General features: G+C 43.3%; 1 protein-coding gene across 1 annotated transcript in view; it reads left to right on the top strand.

The window, feature by feature from the left end:
- The first annotated feature begins 245 nt into the window (after window positions 1–245).
- Window positions 246–16,464, top strand: part of LOC145341490 (erythropoietin-like) — a 39,052-nt gene continuing 22,833 nt past the window's right edge. Inside the window, exons 1-3 of the mRNA XM_080186461.1 lie at window positions 246–258; window positions 601–728; window positions 13,101–13,181. Of these exons, the coding sequence (XP_080042587.1) occupies window positions 246–258; window positions 601–728; window positions 13,101–13,181 (222 nt within the window). The remainder of the gene's footprint in view (window positions 259–600; window positions 729–13,100; window positions 13,182–16,464) is intronic.

Here is a 16,464-nt window from a genome sequence, read left to right as displayed (position 1 = left end):
AGCCTGTTGAGATGTCACTCGGTTTCAGATATGCAGAATTAATTTAATAACCGGAAGTTTAACAACTTAACTGTGAGTTGATAAGATAAAAATCGTCTTTCCCGATTTTCAACGCGAAAGTAAAACAAAAAAAATCTGCGAAATTTGGGGCTCTTCCTATCTCTCACACTATATAAATGGAAAACAGATTCAGGCATGTGGGGATCAAGGCATGTAAAAGAAGAGGATTGTAAAACCCGCTGGTTATGGATTTAAGTAGTAAGTACCTGGAGGACGTTTTAACGATTAATAATTAAGCATTTCGTTGCTTACTCTCGTTAAATTTAAAGTTTATTTATTAGTGTCACATTAAGTTACTGTGAAAATTAGTTACTAGATGAATAAAATTAAAATTTTCTCACTGATAATTTGGATAATGCACTTCTTCAGCACTAAGCAGAGGAAGCATTTTGATTTAATTCACATCGTTAATGTTGTCCTTGCGGAGAGATTGTAAAGTATGAGTGGATTATAAACAAAAAAAAACTAAGCTGAAAGTGCACACTGCGTGGCATCAGGGGCTACCAGCTACCCCTTGTAACTTAATGTACTGATTTGCAGGACTTTTGCTCCTCTTCGTATGCCTTGTACAGACCAGGCTCGCAAAGATGATACCGTTGCGCCCTCTGTGTGACAGTCGCGTAATGGACAGATACATCAGAGAGGCGAGGGATCTGCTGAATGCACCGGTAAGATACCGAGGGCTGGGCTGGATGGTGTACACTTTCAATCATCGCCGCCACCTTCTGACCCTCCCCATTCGCATTCTCTGCAAGAAATTGAGCCAACCCTGCTCACAATGATAACCGGAGTCAGTAAATAAAAGATGCAAAGTAACGCTTATGTGCCACGTGCTGTGGTAGAAAGTGTTGGTGCGGCCAGCTTTCATCATTGTAATTAATCCGCCAACCGGTTTATCTGTGGGCTGAGTAAGATCCATCAGGTGGGGGGTGGGAGGGGGTGACAAAGCTAAAAACTCTCGGTACACTAGGATCTGTTAGCGAAAGCCCAGATAAATAAACCCGAAGCGGTGTGATTGTTGGAAGTGCCCTGGGGAGGGGGGAATCGACATTCCTTTGCTCAAACGTAATTGCCAAAATAAATATGATTTTTAGTGTCTGTAAAATATATGAAATGTTAGAAACGGCCAGCTGGTGAAATGCAAACCAGGTGAGGGAAGCATGAAATACGTGGTGGGATCGGACACGTCCTCAGATTTAAGTGAATTCAAGATGTGCTTTGGGGGGAACGAAAGGGAATCACTTCTGGTGTGGTCGCTCAGATGAGTGACACATGCAACCGGTCCTTTCAATGTCCACGTCTTCCCAATGTGATGTATCCTTTCTCTTGTGGAATCGAAATGTATATTGTCGACAGATAAATATATCTCGAAAGCATTAGTCTGAGCTGAATCTGACAGATCTGCTGGTTCAGCAGTATTTGTTCCATTAACTCGATAATTCCCGGTTCGGGGCGGTTTTTCCTATCTTCACTTCCCAATGCCTGCAATTCCCACTTGCAATCCACGGTCTAGATCAATAGAAATATTTCCAGATTTGGGCACCTTTTCAAGTATTCGTTCTCCTGGCGCTGGTTCTTGCTGGGGTGAGAGAGGCATCGGAGCCTTTCCCAGTATTTAGTGGAAGTGGACACAGACTGTGTGTCTCCAGATTCACCCTCTCCCCTTCCCGTTAGCACTCCCAGTTACCCTTCAAACAACAGAAGTCTCGTTATTTATTTAATTGTTGTTACGGGGGGGCGGGGTTGCTTTCTACGCTGCCTTTTCTCAGTGGGTAGCATTCTGGCCGCCCAGGCAGGAGAATATGTGTTGGAGTCCAATTTCAGAGAGTTCAACACAATAATCTCCACTAACATTCCAGTGCAGTACAGAGGGAGTGTCGCCCTGCCAGAGCTGCCTTCCTTTGGAAGAAACATGAAGCCAAGACTCTCCCTGCATTTTGGAGTCTGAAAGATCCTCTGGTAGTTATTGGCCATTAAATACCCCCTTCAATCAATATTATTAAAAAATAAGCTAAACATGATCATTTTGCTGCTTCGGGGGGCTTGCTGGTTGCCAATTTTACTACATTGCAACCATGACCACAATTCAGGAGCATCTAATTCACTTTAAAGCACTTTGAGACAATCTGAGATCATGCTCTGTAAATGCAAGTGGAAAATGCTCAAAATACTCAAGAGATCCACCAGGATCTTTGGAGTGAGCAACAGAATTTTAACTCTTTAGATAATTTTTTTGATTTGTTTATCCAATTCAATCAAATCGAGTCCAATTCAGAGTCTCAACAAGTTGAGACATTTTCGATCCAAGCTGACAAGACAGGGTTCTCACTTGTCTTGGGCTTGATCTACATGATCCAAGCTGATTGGAGTAGGCATTGCAACTCTTTCAGTTTCATCTCATTTGCATCTTAGTCAAAAGACCGAGATGCCGCTTTTAAAAATTGCTTCAAATGAAGCTAAAATGTAACCTAATGACTTCACCCATGTACACCATGTCGATACTACACTTCATCTTAGCCAAAAGGCTGAGAAGCATTGAATGAAGGCTCCCCAACCTGAGAAATGAGAACAAGTTCTCCAGCTGCCAGATCAGTTGAGTGTTTTTCTGTTCTCATTTCAGATTTCCACAAGCAGCCCTAGTAATGTGTGCTTGCATATAAATACAAAAAATCTTCTTTTCACAATCATGGCAACACCTCAAAAGTGCTTCGGTAAAATGAACTACAGTAAAATAATGAAGTGCTGCTGATGTGGAGAGAGAAACAGTTAAAGTTTCAGGCCAATGACCATTCATCAGGATTGGAAAATGTTGCGGCTGAACATTTTTAAAGCAAGTATATGGCCAGGTACATGGGAAGTGAATAAGAAACAAATGTCTGATGGGGTGGGGGGCAAGAATGTTTACAATGGATGATAGTGTGAGGTAAATTGGAGGTGATAATGAGATAATTACAGAAACAAAACATAGGTTCAAAGTGGGTGCAAATGGTTACTGCAAAACTACTGCCAGCATTTGAGCAGCCGGGGAACAAAGGGACATCCACATTTGTCACATTAGCTCTATTCCCTGTCCACAGATGCTGTCAGACCTGCTGAGATTTTCCAGCATTTTCTGTTTTTGTTACTGCCAGCACTTTGCCATCACCGCAAAGTGTTTGCAGTGTTTTATGATCTAAAATGAGGCTCTGATGCACTAAGTGACAGCATGGTGGCGCAGTGGTTAGCACTGCTGCCTCACAGCACCAGGGACGCAGGTTAAATTCCAGCCTTGGGTCACAATCTGTGCAGAGTCTGCTTGTGTCCGCGTGGTTTTTCTCCCACAGTCTGAAAGATGTGCTGGTTAGGTGCATTGGCCATGCTAAATTCTCCCTCAGTGTACCCGGACAGGCACCAGAGTATGGTGACAAGGGGATTTTCGCAGTAACTTCATTGCAGTGTTAATGTAAGCCTACTCGTGACACTAATAAATAAATTTAAACTTAAAAAAGTCACAGTCAGGGCAGTGGTGTAGACACTTTCCAGTGTCTACTCCAATGTCTCCAAACCAGGAGGAAAAATTAACCTGGTGTTGCACTCCCGGTTGCCATCCAGTCAAACCTGGTGCAAATTGTAAACGTGTCGGCATCAGGTGAAAACAAATTGAAATTAGATGTGGGCTCCACTGCCAAAACCCCTGCCACCCCCAACCACCACCACCAGACCCTGTACATTCCATTGGGTAGTTTACCACAACTTCCACTGCTTGGGTTAATATATGAAAAGTGACGACAAGCGAATTAGTAACAGACATAGCAGAGTCATACCCCAGGTCTTCAGGCGAGGAGAATACTGAAGGGAAATATCCACGCCAAGTTAAATTGCTTACTGAAAACTCGAGAAAAGTGAATCATAAATTAAGGGGATATTGACGTTACTGCATGTGGAGGCTGATATTGGCATACTCCGAGGTCAGGAAAGATACTATGCAAAGACAACTTCTTTCTTTTATTTCCACCCTTACTCCGCTCCCTCCCCCCACCCCCCTGCTTCTGATTGAGTCACAGTACACAGCCAAGAAGCAAACAAATGACTTGCTCACAAACCCACATACACAAATACTTCAACAAGAATGGGGGTAGCTGAGCTAAGGTTACTTATTGTTTTCCTCTTTTGCTCATTGTGTGAAACTGTTACTGCTCCAGAATGATGGTACATCTGAAATTAATTACTCAGCACACTAGGAATCATGGACATAAACTGAAGCTCAATTATTCTATAACACAGCTCCAACAAACTACTTCACCATTTCTTAACCATTATTTTAGTGGACTATGGATGCAGTCATACCACAGCTGCAGCATCAGGGAGGCAGGTTCACTCTGCATCAGTTATACTGAAGTTTCAGTGTAAATGTGACCAGAATTCAAAATTGGCGCCTGATCTAATACTGGAGCAAAGTGGAGTGAGTCTTCCTGTAGGAGGTACTCTTGCTGCACTTCACTTCAGATGTGGAGATTTCGGTGTTGGGCTGGGGTAAGCACAGTAAGAAGTCTCACAACACCAGGTTAAAGTCCAACAGATTTATTTGGCAGCACTAGTTTTTGGAATCTCAAGCTCCTTCATCAATGAGTGAGGACTATATCATTGTTATTCATAAACTTGTTATGTATACTATTTAAACGGAGGTTGGTTAGCTCAATTGACTAATGGCTAGGGTATGATTTAAAATAATGCCAATGGAATGAGTTTGACTCACCCGATGAAGAAGCTTGAGACTCTGAAAGTTAGTGCTGCCAAATAAACCTGTTTAGACTTTAACCTGGTGTTGTGAGACTTCTTACTGTGCTTCACTTCAGAATCACTGAACGTAATTACAACTTTAATGTGGCTCTGCAAGATTAGCAGACTGAGTACCGTTCCTCGCTGTTCAAAAATTTAAACCTTTGAATAGAGAACAGATGTTTTATCAGCTGATTTTCATCCCGTGTTGCCAGTAAAATGAGTCATATGCAGTATTTAAATGGCAGTATGGTGCCAAATAATTCAATGTATTGACTGGAAATCCAACAAAACTTAATTAAAGCAAATTACTGCAGATGCTGGAATCTGAAACCAAAACTTAATTAAAGGGTAGGATTAATTAAATCCTGTAGGATTGATATCGTCAACTTTCAGAAATCCTCAGTAGGTTTATGATCAGAGTAAATGAATCAATATATTCAAGTATTTTGGTCAAAAGTTTCATCAGCTACATCTTTAAGATCATTATAAATAATAATATATATGTTTTTAAAGTTTATCTATTAGTGTCACAAGTAGGTTTACATTAACACTGCAATGAAGTTACCGTGAAAATCCATTAGTTGCCATACTCCAGCGCCTGTTCAGGTACGCTGAGAGAGAATTTAGTGTGGCCCAATCTACCTAACCTGCACATCTTTGGACTGTGGGAAAAAACCGGAACACCCGGAGGAAGCCCACACAGATGCAGGCAGAATGTGCAGACACCTTGCAGACAGTGACCCAATCCAGGAATCAAACCTGGGTCTCTGGCACAGTGAGGCAGCAGTGCTAACCTCTGTGCCACCAACATGACTTGAATGTCATGTTAGTCATATTGTTTGTGCCCTGGCCAAAGGCAAGTCCTTGGGTCATTGTCTGTTAATGCTTTATCTTGAGTCATTTACTTGGCAAAATTTGTTAGTGGTGATTTGTCATTGCCTCCCACGCTCAGGGACAGGGTGAGGGGGGCAGGTCCCAAATCTTTCTCAGTTGGTAAGGAAATCAAACTCATTCTATTGGTATTATTTTAAATTATACCCTAGCCATTAGTCAATTGAGCTAACCAACCTCTGTTTAGATAGTATACATAACAAGTTTATGAATAACAATAATATAGACCTTTAATATAACTGCTACCAATTTTGCTTACTTGCTTTATAGTACAGCTGTGATTGTGCGCTGATTTTCTAGCAAATTTGTGAGATTGTAAAGTTTCAGTTGATCATGCATATATGGGAATTACTTACTCCAAACAGATCTCAGAATCCATATGTTCCCCTTGGAGCAATTTGAAACTGGAATTCAAGAAATTCACACCAGGCTAGTGGAACCTTCAAAAATAAATCACGTTCAGATATTAGCTGGAAATCTGAACTCAGGCTATCATATGTTCGGCAGCTGAATTAATACCTTCTGTTTATGAGTTGGATTGGGATTGTCCCTGAGTGAAAACCAGAGAGATTGCATGTGCTGTCTGCAGAATTGAAAGTATAATCAAAGCTTTGAGTTGGCTAATAGTAAACTGTAGACAGGCTTGGTAATCATCCTAGGGATGAATATTTGACTGAGATCAGTTGAGCAATAACAAAAGTACTTCTTTCACTTTCTTGAAAGATGACTATTAAAAAGAAACAGGCATTGCTAAATTTCTTTTGTTGGGGTCAGGAAGACAGGATTGTGTTTCCTTGTAATTCCAGCCCACTAGTAACTCACCCTAGGTGCATTTTCGTGCCCCAGCTCCAGGATCACCTGCCCCTCCTGTCTCCTAGGCTCTGACTGCCAGCTGGTTCAGGACAGGATCTGGATGGTTTCTTATCCTCCCACAATCAGAGAGTTGAGTGTGGCCCTCAATTTGCTACCTATAGCTCACTGCTGGCAAAAAGTAACATGGGAAAGACATTGAAGGTTCCTTGAAATACTAAGTTATCCATGGATCACCACCTGTAATTATTTCCCTGCGTCCTCAAATAAATTCTATAGAAAATGAAAAAAAATGTGAATAAGAAGTCTCACAACACCAGGTTAAAGTCCAACAGGTTTATTTGGCAGCACAAGCTTCTTACTGTGCTTAGCCCAGTCCAATGCCGGCATCTCCACATCATGAATAAATGAGACCCAGGCCCCTCAAAATAGCAACAACAAACGTGGAGTGGGAGTGTTCTGTCTGTTGCCCTCTGCCTGCCTGTTAGTATCTGAAGCGAACATTTGTCCTGCATTGTCTAAGTGTGATGACCTTACCATGGGTGAATTGTTTGCAGTTAAGCTGACCCTCTGAGAATAGGACAATTTCTTTAAATTTAATTTTTCATCTTGTTTTTCAGTGTGAAAAGGGTCATACTTGGCAAGTAGCACTCTGAATTTAGTTAGCATGCAATACCTGTGCGTTTGAATCGGAATCAATCTGTGTTGAAACGTATGACTGTTACACCACAGATCCCATTGTGAAATTAGTTTCTGTATTGCATGATGCATAACAATCTAGCAGTGCAAATACTACAGTTGGCCTTAGTGCCCTTATGTTAGGCAAGGGAAAGTAAATAAAAAATCTCACAACACCAGGATAAAGTCCAACAGGTTTATTTGGCAGCACAAGCTTTCAGACCCTCAAGCTCCTTCTTCAGGTGAGTGAGGATTTGTGTTCACAAACAGGGCATATAGACACAAACTCAATTTACAAGATAATGGTTGGAATGCAAGTCTTTACAGATAACCAAGTCTTAAAGGTACAGACAATGTGAGTGGAGAGAGGGTTAAGCACAGGTTAAAGAGATGTGTATTGTCTCCAGACAGGACAATTAGTGAGATTTTGCAAGCCCAGGCAAGTCATGGGGCGCACAGATAGTGTGACATGAACTCAAGATCCCGGTTGAGGCTGTCCTCACGTGTGCGGAACTTGGTTATCAGTTTCTGCTCAACGATTCTGCATTGTTGTGAAGGCCGCCTTGGAGAACTCTTGCCTGAAGATCAGAGGCTGAATGCCCGTGACCGCTGAAGTGTTCCCCGACAGGAAGAGAACACTCCTACCTGGTGATTATTGAGGGGTGTTTATGCACCTGCATGGTCTCCCCAGTGTACCATGGTTAAGGACATCCTTTCCTGCAGCATATCAGGTAGACAACATTGGCTGAGTTGCAAGAGTATGTACCGTGTACCTGGTGAATGGTGTTCTCAAGTGAGATGATGGTATCCGTATTGATGATCCAGCATGTCTTGCAGCGGTTGCTGTGGCAGGGTTGTGTGGTGTCGTGATCACTGTTCTCCTGAAGGCTGGGTAGCTTGTTGTGGACAATGGTTGTTTTAGGTTGTGCGGTTGTTTGAAGGCAAGAAGTCAGGGTGTGGGGATGGCCTTGGCGAGACGTTCGTCTTCATCGATGACATGTTGAAGACTCCAGAGAAGATGTCGTAGCTTCTCAGCTCCGGGGAAGTACTGGATGACAAAGGGTACTCTGTCCACTGTGTCCCATGTTTGTCTTCTGAGGAATTGGTGCGGTTTTTCGCTGTGGCACATCGGAACTGTTGATTGATGAGTCAAACACCATATCCTGTTCTTATGTGGGCATCTTTCAGCATCAGGACGTGTCTATTGTGATCCTCTTCATCTGAGCAGATCCTGTGTGTACGGAGGGCTTGTCTGTAGGGGATGGCTTCTTTAATGTGTTTAGGGTGGAAGCTGGAGAAGTGGAGCATCGTGAGGTTATCCATGGGCTTGTGGTAAAGTGAAGTGCTGAGGTGACCGTCCTTGATGGAGATGCGTGTGTCCAAGAATGCAACTGATTCCGGAGAGAGTAGTCCATGATGAGTCTGATGGTGGCATGGAACTTGTTGATGTCATCATATAGTTGTTTCAATGATTGTTCACCATGAACCCAAAGGAAGAAAATGTCATCGATGTATCTGATGCATAGCATCGGTTGAAGGTCCTGTTCAGTGAAGAGGTCTTGTTCAAACCTGTACGTAAAGATGTTGGCATATTGAGTGCGAATTTGGTTTCCATGTCTGTTCTGTGTGTCTGATGAAGAACTGGTTGTTGAAGGTGAAGACATTGTGATCCAGGATGAAACAGCTGATTGGCAGTTGTCGATGTTGAGTACTGAGGCAATTGCAGCGATGCCGTTGTCATGGGGGATGCTGGTGTAGACTGCCATGGCATCCATTGTGACGAGAAGTGCTCCTGGTTCAACTACTCCATGTGTACTGAGTTTCTGTAGGAAGTCTGTAGTGTCATAACGGAAGTTGGGGGTTCTTTGTACAATGGGTTTCAGGATGCCCTCGACGCAGCCGGAGAGGTTGTCTCACGGGATCCCAATGCCTGATACGATGGGACGGCTGAGTGTGTTGGCCTTGTGTATTTTCGGGAAGCAGTTGAGATCTGCAACATGGGGAGTACATGGGATGAAGCAAGGAGGGTGCTCTGAAGGTCCGGATTAAAGGTCTTGATCAGTCTGAGTTGACGGGTGTGATCTTTGGTCAGATCTGTGGTAACCATCTGTAGTGTTCCTTGTTGTTCAGTTGTGGGTACACTTCTTTGTATTCTTTCCATTCTGTTCAGTATGACGGTGGCCCATCCTTTGTCTCTGGTTTGATGACAATATTGCAGTTGGTCTTGAGAGCACAGATGGCGTTGCATTGTGCTTGGGTGACTTTCGGGGCTGTGTTGTGAGCGCAGCTAATGAATCTGGTATCAACACTTAGGCATACATGTCGAGTTGAGGGCAATGGCCTTCCAAGATGTCCAATTCTTTCCTCTTCAGTTGCTGCACCATGGATCTCTCTTTTGGCTGTTCCAGTTCATTGGCTGTCTTATTGTGTTCACTGTTGGCCTCTTGAGGTTTGTGGGAAGAACTCCCGCAGCCTCATTCACCTGATGAATTCCTCTGTGTCTGCTGTGAGACCAATGGGGTCTATTTTGGTGGTGGTGCAGAAATTGAGCCCTTGGCTGAGAACTTCGATTTTATCTGGTTGAAGTGTATAGTCCCAACAAGTTGATGATGGATTTCCCTGCAGTGGTACTGTTATCTACCATGGTAATGGGGGAGGCTTGGCTGCTGCTGGTGATGATGCCGAGTTTCTCAAGTTTCCTGTTCTTGGTGTGCATGCAGGTGTGTAGTTCCTTTGTCTCGTCTGCTTAGCAATATTTCATAGCTGGTTTGTGTCCTGAGCACAAGTTGAGAATATGGAGTCTGTCTTGGTTTCCAGGTTGTGGCGTTTGGTGTAGAGCTGGTGTATGAGGTGGTTGAGGAGTGTGAGAGAGGTGCAACGGCAAAGTCTCTCAGCATAGTCTGTGTTATAGATTGATCTGAATGGGTTCGTGATCTGTAGTCTTTTTGGTATCTTGTCTGCTTTCCTGCATCTTTGTAGAAATTTGATGTCTGCGTCAATATGCACAATCTTCTTGGAGATCCTCTCCACTTGACAGTCGCCAAGTTGAGGACGGTCACCTCAGCACTTCACTTTACCGCAAGCCCACAGATAACCTCACGATGCTCCATTTCTCCAGCTTCTGCCCTAAACACATTAAAGAAGCCATTCCCTACGGACAAGCCCTCCATATACACAGGATCTGCTCAGATGAGGAGGATTGCAACAGACACTTCCAGACGCTGAAAGATGCCCTTATAAGAACAGGATATGGCGTTTGATCAACAGTTTCGACGTGCCACCGCGAAAAACCGCACCGACCTTCTCAGAAGACAAACATGGAACACGGCAGACAGAGTACCCTTTGTCATCCAGTACTTCCCCGGAGTGGAGAAGCTATGACATCTTCTTCGGATTCTTCAACATGTAGTCGATGAACATCTCGCCAAGGCCATCCCCACACGCCCACTTCTTGCCTTCAAACAACCGCATAACCTCAAATAGACCATTGTCTGCAGCAAACTAACCAGCCTTCAGGAGAACAGTGACCGCGACATCACACAACCCTGCCACAGCAACTCTGCAAGACATGCTGGATCATCGACACGGATGCCATCATCTCACGTGAGAACACCATTCACCAGGTACACAGTACATACTCTTGCGACTTGGCCAACGTTGTCCACCTGATACGCTGCAAGAAAGGATGTCCCAAGGCATGGTACTTTGGGGAGACTATGCAGATGCTACAGCAACGAATGAGTGTACACTGCTCAGCAATCACCAGGCAGAAGTGTTCCCTTCCAGTCAGGGAACACATCAGCAGTCACAGGCATTCAGCCTCATCTTCAGGTAAGCATTCTCCAAGGCGGCCTTCATGATAAAATGACAATGCAGAATTGCTGAACAGAAACTGATAGCCAAGTTCCCCACACATGAGGACAGCCTGAACCGGGATCTTGGATTCATGACACACTATCTGTAACCCCCACAACTTGCCTGGGCTTGCAAAATCTCATTAACTGTCCTGACTGGTAACAGTACACATCTCTTCAACCTGTGCTTAACCCTCCCTCCGCTCACATTGTCTGAACTTTCAGACTTGATTACCTGCAAAGAATTGCATTGAACCATTATCTTGGAAATTGAGTTTGTATCTATATGCCCTGTTTGTGAACACAAGTCCTCACCTGAAGAAGGAGCTTGAGGCTCCGAAAACTAGTACTGCCAAATAAACTTGTTGGACTTTAACCTCGTGTTGTGAGACTTCTTACTATGCTTACCCTAGTCCAATGCCAGCACCTCCACATCAAGGGAAACTATGTCATAGATCTAGTCTTGACTGCTTACTGAAAGTGTAAATGTGCAAGGCAGAGGATTTTGGATTGGCTGTGTTATACTCCATAAATGAACAGCTTGGTGATTGTTACTATCAAGACTCATACACGAATAACTGCCTCTTGAGTGAAATGCCTGAAAGTATGCAGCATTGAAATTACACCCATAACAATTAAATACCCTTCAAAGGGGATTGGAAAAGAGATGGGGGTGTGGAGGAGGCGATAGAGAGAGAGAGAGAAATTGATTACAAAAAAGTTGTTGAACACATATTTAACAAACAAAAATTAGAGCCTGAATTTCATTGTCCAACAATTATGAATGGAAGGGCTGTTAAAAATCATTCCTAGACTTTGGGAACAACATAACGAAAATACTTCACATTATTAAAGTTCCACATAGAATATCTGAAAAATTAATAGCCCAATAAAATATTACAATTATTACAATTTAATAATCTTATCTTCATGTCATAAATAAGTTCAAATCCTTTCGGAATTGGGCTGATATTTTATTGCATGCAAGTTTTTTGTGTTTTGTCATTACAACTGCATGAGAAATTAGTACTGTTGATGAGATTAGTGAATTAATCCATCTGATATTTGAAGGATGTTTCACTAGCTGTTATTTTAATGATGTTATAAAGCTACTTATTGTAAGTGGATAAAATGATTAATGCCTCTGTTAAAGTAGTTCAATCAACCTGACTTGAATTAACCTACATTCCCAAGGTTGAATCATTTCAATCAGCTCATCATTCTCTGTATGCAGTCAAACCCTTTGGCAGTGACTGGCAGCTGGAAATGGCATAAATTCAACCACTGCTGCAGGCCTAAGAGGCCTACAGCAGCAATGACAGCTTATTGCTGCTGTGCATGAACACATCCAGAAAGCCTGCAGCCACAAGTCTTCCTGCTGGAATAAAAGGCACAATGAGAAGTTTCACAACACGAGGTTAATGTCCAACAGATTTATCTGGAATCACGAGCTTTCGGAGCGCTGCTCCTTCATCAGGTGAGAAGAGTTCTTACTGTGCCCACCCCAGTCCAATGCTGATATCTCCACCTCAGGAATAAAAGGTGCCACTTCCTTTTTGAAACCTTCTTGTCACTGCTTTCTGCCATAGTAACTCTAATCTGAGGGGGGTAAATACAAGTATTAAGACCCATTGATTGCAGTTGGGATGCTAACAAGTGAAGATTGGTGGAAAAGTGATTGAGGTGCCGTGGAGATGTCATGCCTGCTGTATGTTCATGGCCTCCAAATGCTTGAATCTGTACCATTTGGCCAGCCTTTGGATAAACCCTAAAAGTAAGAAGGCAACACTGAAAGGTGGCAGCTATTTTTAAGGTTTGGGTGTGAATATAAGTCATATAAGTGGACTACCAAAGGAGAGACTATTTGAACCACAGTCCAATAAGGAGCCAATGTCCTTAGGGAAGAAGAGAAAGGGAGAAAATGTAAGAGAAAACATTTTCACAACTAAAGGCCAACTTGGATTATGTAAAATCCCCTACTGAGCTGTCCTATCAGTACCTTCAAAATGATTCCAAAAGTTTTTCTTGTTTTGTCTTCTCATGCAGAGTAACCGGATATTTCAATTTCCTAATGCAATTCCTCTTCCAAATACCGGTCTTAATCTACGAACATGGAGGTCCAAAAGTGTAAGTACCAAAATGATTAAAGTGTTTATTAAAATTTGTTCATGGGATGTGAGCATTGCTGGGTTGGCCATCTCTGATTGCTCTAGAGAAGATGGTTGTGAGCCGTCTTCTTGAACTTCTGCAGTTCATGTGGTGTCGATACAGCCACAATGCTGACAGAGGGTTTTCAGGTTTTTGACCTATCAATGGTGAAAGAATATGTTACAGTAAAGGGAGAAAAAAACCACAACATGCTTATTTACAGGTAAAGGATATGCAGAGGCTTTCAGCCTTGTGGCTGCAGCCGGCTCCCAAGAGCGTTCTGGAACAGAAACACGAGCTCACCAGGATGCCTCTTATTCTGCAGATTGATCCTTAAAGGGCCCTTTCCCACAGAGTGGCAATATAGTTCCCAGTCAGGATGGTGAGTGAGTTAGAGGGGAATATGCAGGAGGTGGCCTTTCCATGCATCTATTGTTCTTCTCCTAGGTAGTAGAGTTTGGAAGTCGGAACTGTCAAAGCAGCGTTGGCAAGTTGCTACAGTGCATCTTATAGATGGTACTCACTGCTGCCACTGCGCACTGGTGGTGAAGGGAGTGAATGTTTTATGCAGTGGATGGGGTGTCATTCAAGGGAGCTGCTTTGTCTGAGATGGTTCCTTGAAATTTGCTGCTTTAATCCAGGCAAGAAGAATCTCACATTCCTGATTTGTGTATTCTAAAAAGTGGACATGCTTTGAGGAATCAAGAAGTGATTTACTTTCTTACAGAATTCCCAACCTCTGACCTGCTCTTGTAGCCACAGTAGCTATATGGTTGGTCTAGTTAAGTTTCTGCTCAATGCTAATCTCCAGGATGTTGATGGTAGGGGATTCAGTGATGGTAAAGCGATGTCAAGGGAGGGAAATGGTTGGATTCACTCTTGCAAATAATTTTATTGCCCGGCACTTGTGTGATGCAAATGTCACTTGCCACTGATATGCTGCCGTGCAAGCTTGAATGTCCTGATCTTGTTGCATGCGGGCGTGGCCGACTTCGATATATGAGGAGATGTGAATAGTATTGCACATCCCCTCTTCGTATTTAATTTTGAAGGGAAGCACATTGATGACATATCTGAAGATGGTTGCCCCTAGGATACTACATAATTATCTTCCTTCGTGCTAGTAGGATTTCAACCAGTGGAGCATCCCCCCCAACCCCTACCCCCGCATTCCCATTAATGACTATGTTTGGTCATGCTTCTAGATTCTACACTTAATCAAGTACATCCTTCTGTCAGTCATAGAATTCCTACAGTCCAGAAAAGGCCATTCAGCTCATCGAGTCTGCACTGACAACAATCACACCCGGGCCCTATCCCCGTAACCCCACATATTTACTCTGCCAGCCCCTCGGTTGTTCCCCCCGCCCCCCCAGGGCAATTTAGCATATCCTTGGACTGTGGGAGGAAACTGGAGCACCTGGAGGAAACCCATGCAGACATGAGGAGAATGTGCAAACTCCACACACACACTGCCCTGAGGCAGGAATTGAATCCAGGTCCCTGGTGCTGTGCCACCATGCCACATGATTCTTACCTCATTTGTGGAATTCAGTTCTATCGTCCATATTTAGAGCAAAGTTGTAATGAGATCTGGAACTGAGTGATCCTGGTAGACCCCAAAATGAACATTGCTGAGTAAGTGCTGTGATTGCACTGTTGATGACACCCTCCACCCCTTTGCTGATTGAGCATAGACCGCTGAAGTGGTAATTGGCTGGATTCAATTTATCCTTTTCTTCTGGCTCATTTTGGAGCACAGGTCTCCATTACTAAAACTTGAATGTTGTCAGGAAATAAAGCCTTTACTGTATCTAGTGCCTTTAGCCGTTTCTTGATATCATATGGAGTGAAACTAATTGTCTGAAATTGGCTAAGATATTGAGGACCTGAGGAGGAAGTCAAGATGGATAATTCCTCACATTTCTGGCTAAACATGGTTGCAAATGCATCAGTCTGGTCTTTTGCACTGATATACTGGACTCGCCCTACAGAAGATGGAGATGTTTTCAAAAGCTTCCTCCTCCAGTCAGTTGCTAAATTATCCATTACCACTTTCCAGTGGATAGGGTAGGACTGCAGATGCGTTCTTCAGCTTTACTAAGATAGTACCTCATTTGTAAGTATGTCTAGTGCGGCTTCCAGTTTGCTTTCCTCTTCATTAAATCAGGGCTGGTCTCCCATCTTGAGGGTGATGGTAGATTGGGGGATATGCTAGATCATGAGGTTACAGATTGTGGTTCAATACAATTCTGTTGCAGCTGATGGCCCACAGTGCCTCACAGGTGCCTGGCTTTGAGCTGTTAGATCTGCTCTGTGTCTATCCCATTTAGTGCAATGGTCATGCTGCATAACATAATGGACAGTATCCTTGATATTAAGATGGGGCCATCTTCACTAGGGCTATGAAGTGTCATGGACAAATGCACCTGCGACAGGTAGATTTATGAATGTGAAGTCAAATAAGTTTATTTCCTCTTATTGGTCCTCTTACTAGCTGCCACAGGCCCAACATGGCAGCTATGTCCTTTCGGACTTGACCAATTCAGTCAGTAGTGGTGCTACCAAATCACTCTGGGTGATAAACAATGAAATTCCCTACCCAGAATACTTCCTGTATTCTCCCCCAATGCTTCTTCCAAGTGGTGTTGAACATGGAGCAGCATTAATTCATCAGATTTGGGAAGGGGCAGGATGTGATAATCAGCAGAAGGTTACCTTGCTTGTGTTTGTCTGGTGCCATGAGTCTTTATGGGGTCCTGCGTCAAGGGTGAAAACTCATAGAAACACTTGCACCTCTGGTGGATCTGCCCTGCTGGTGCGACAGAACATACCCAGGACAGTGTTGGTGGAGTCCAGGACATTGCCTGTCAGATATGATTCATTGAGTACAGCTATGTCATGTAGTTGCTTGACTAGTTTGTGGGACAACTTTTAACACAGGTCCCCAGATATTGGTGAGGAGGAATTTGCAGAGACAAATCGGAAAGTGTACTTTGGTTGTTTCTGGTGACTAGGTCGATACTGGGTGTTCCATCCAGTTTTTTTTTCATTTGCCTTTCTGCAATGGTTTGATAAGCTCAATGAACCATTTCAAAGGGGCAGTTAAGACTCAACCATGTAGCTGTGTCTAGAGTCAAAGTAGCCCTGGGTAAGGATGGCAGATTTCTCCCCTGAAAGACAATAGCGAACCAGATGGGTTATCTACTATGACCCAGTGGTTCCTTAATTATTATTAATGAGAGTAATATTTTATTCCAGC

The sequence above is a fragment of the Carcharhinus amblyrhynchos genome, chromosome 3 (assembly GCF_965287045.1).
Source record: "Carcharhinus amblyrhynchos chromosome 3, sCarAmb.v2.hapA, whole genome shotgun sequence".
NCBI lineage: Eukaryota > Metazoa > Chordata > Chondrichthyes > Carcharhiniformes > Carcharhinidae > Carcharhinus > Carcharhinus amblyrhynchos.
This window is presented reverse-complemented; position numbering and strand designations above follow the sequence as displayed.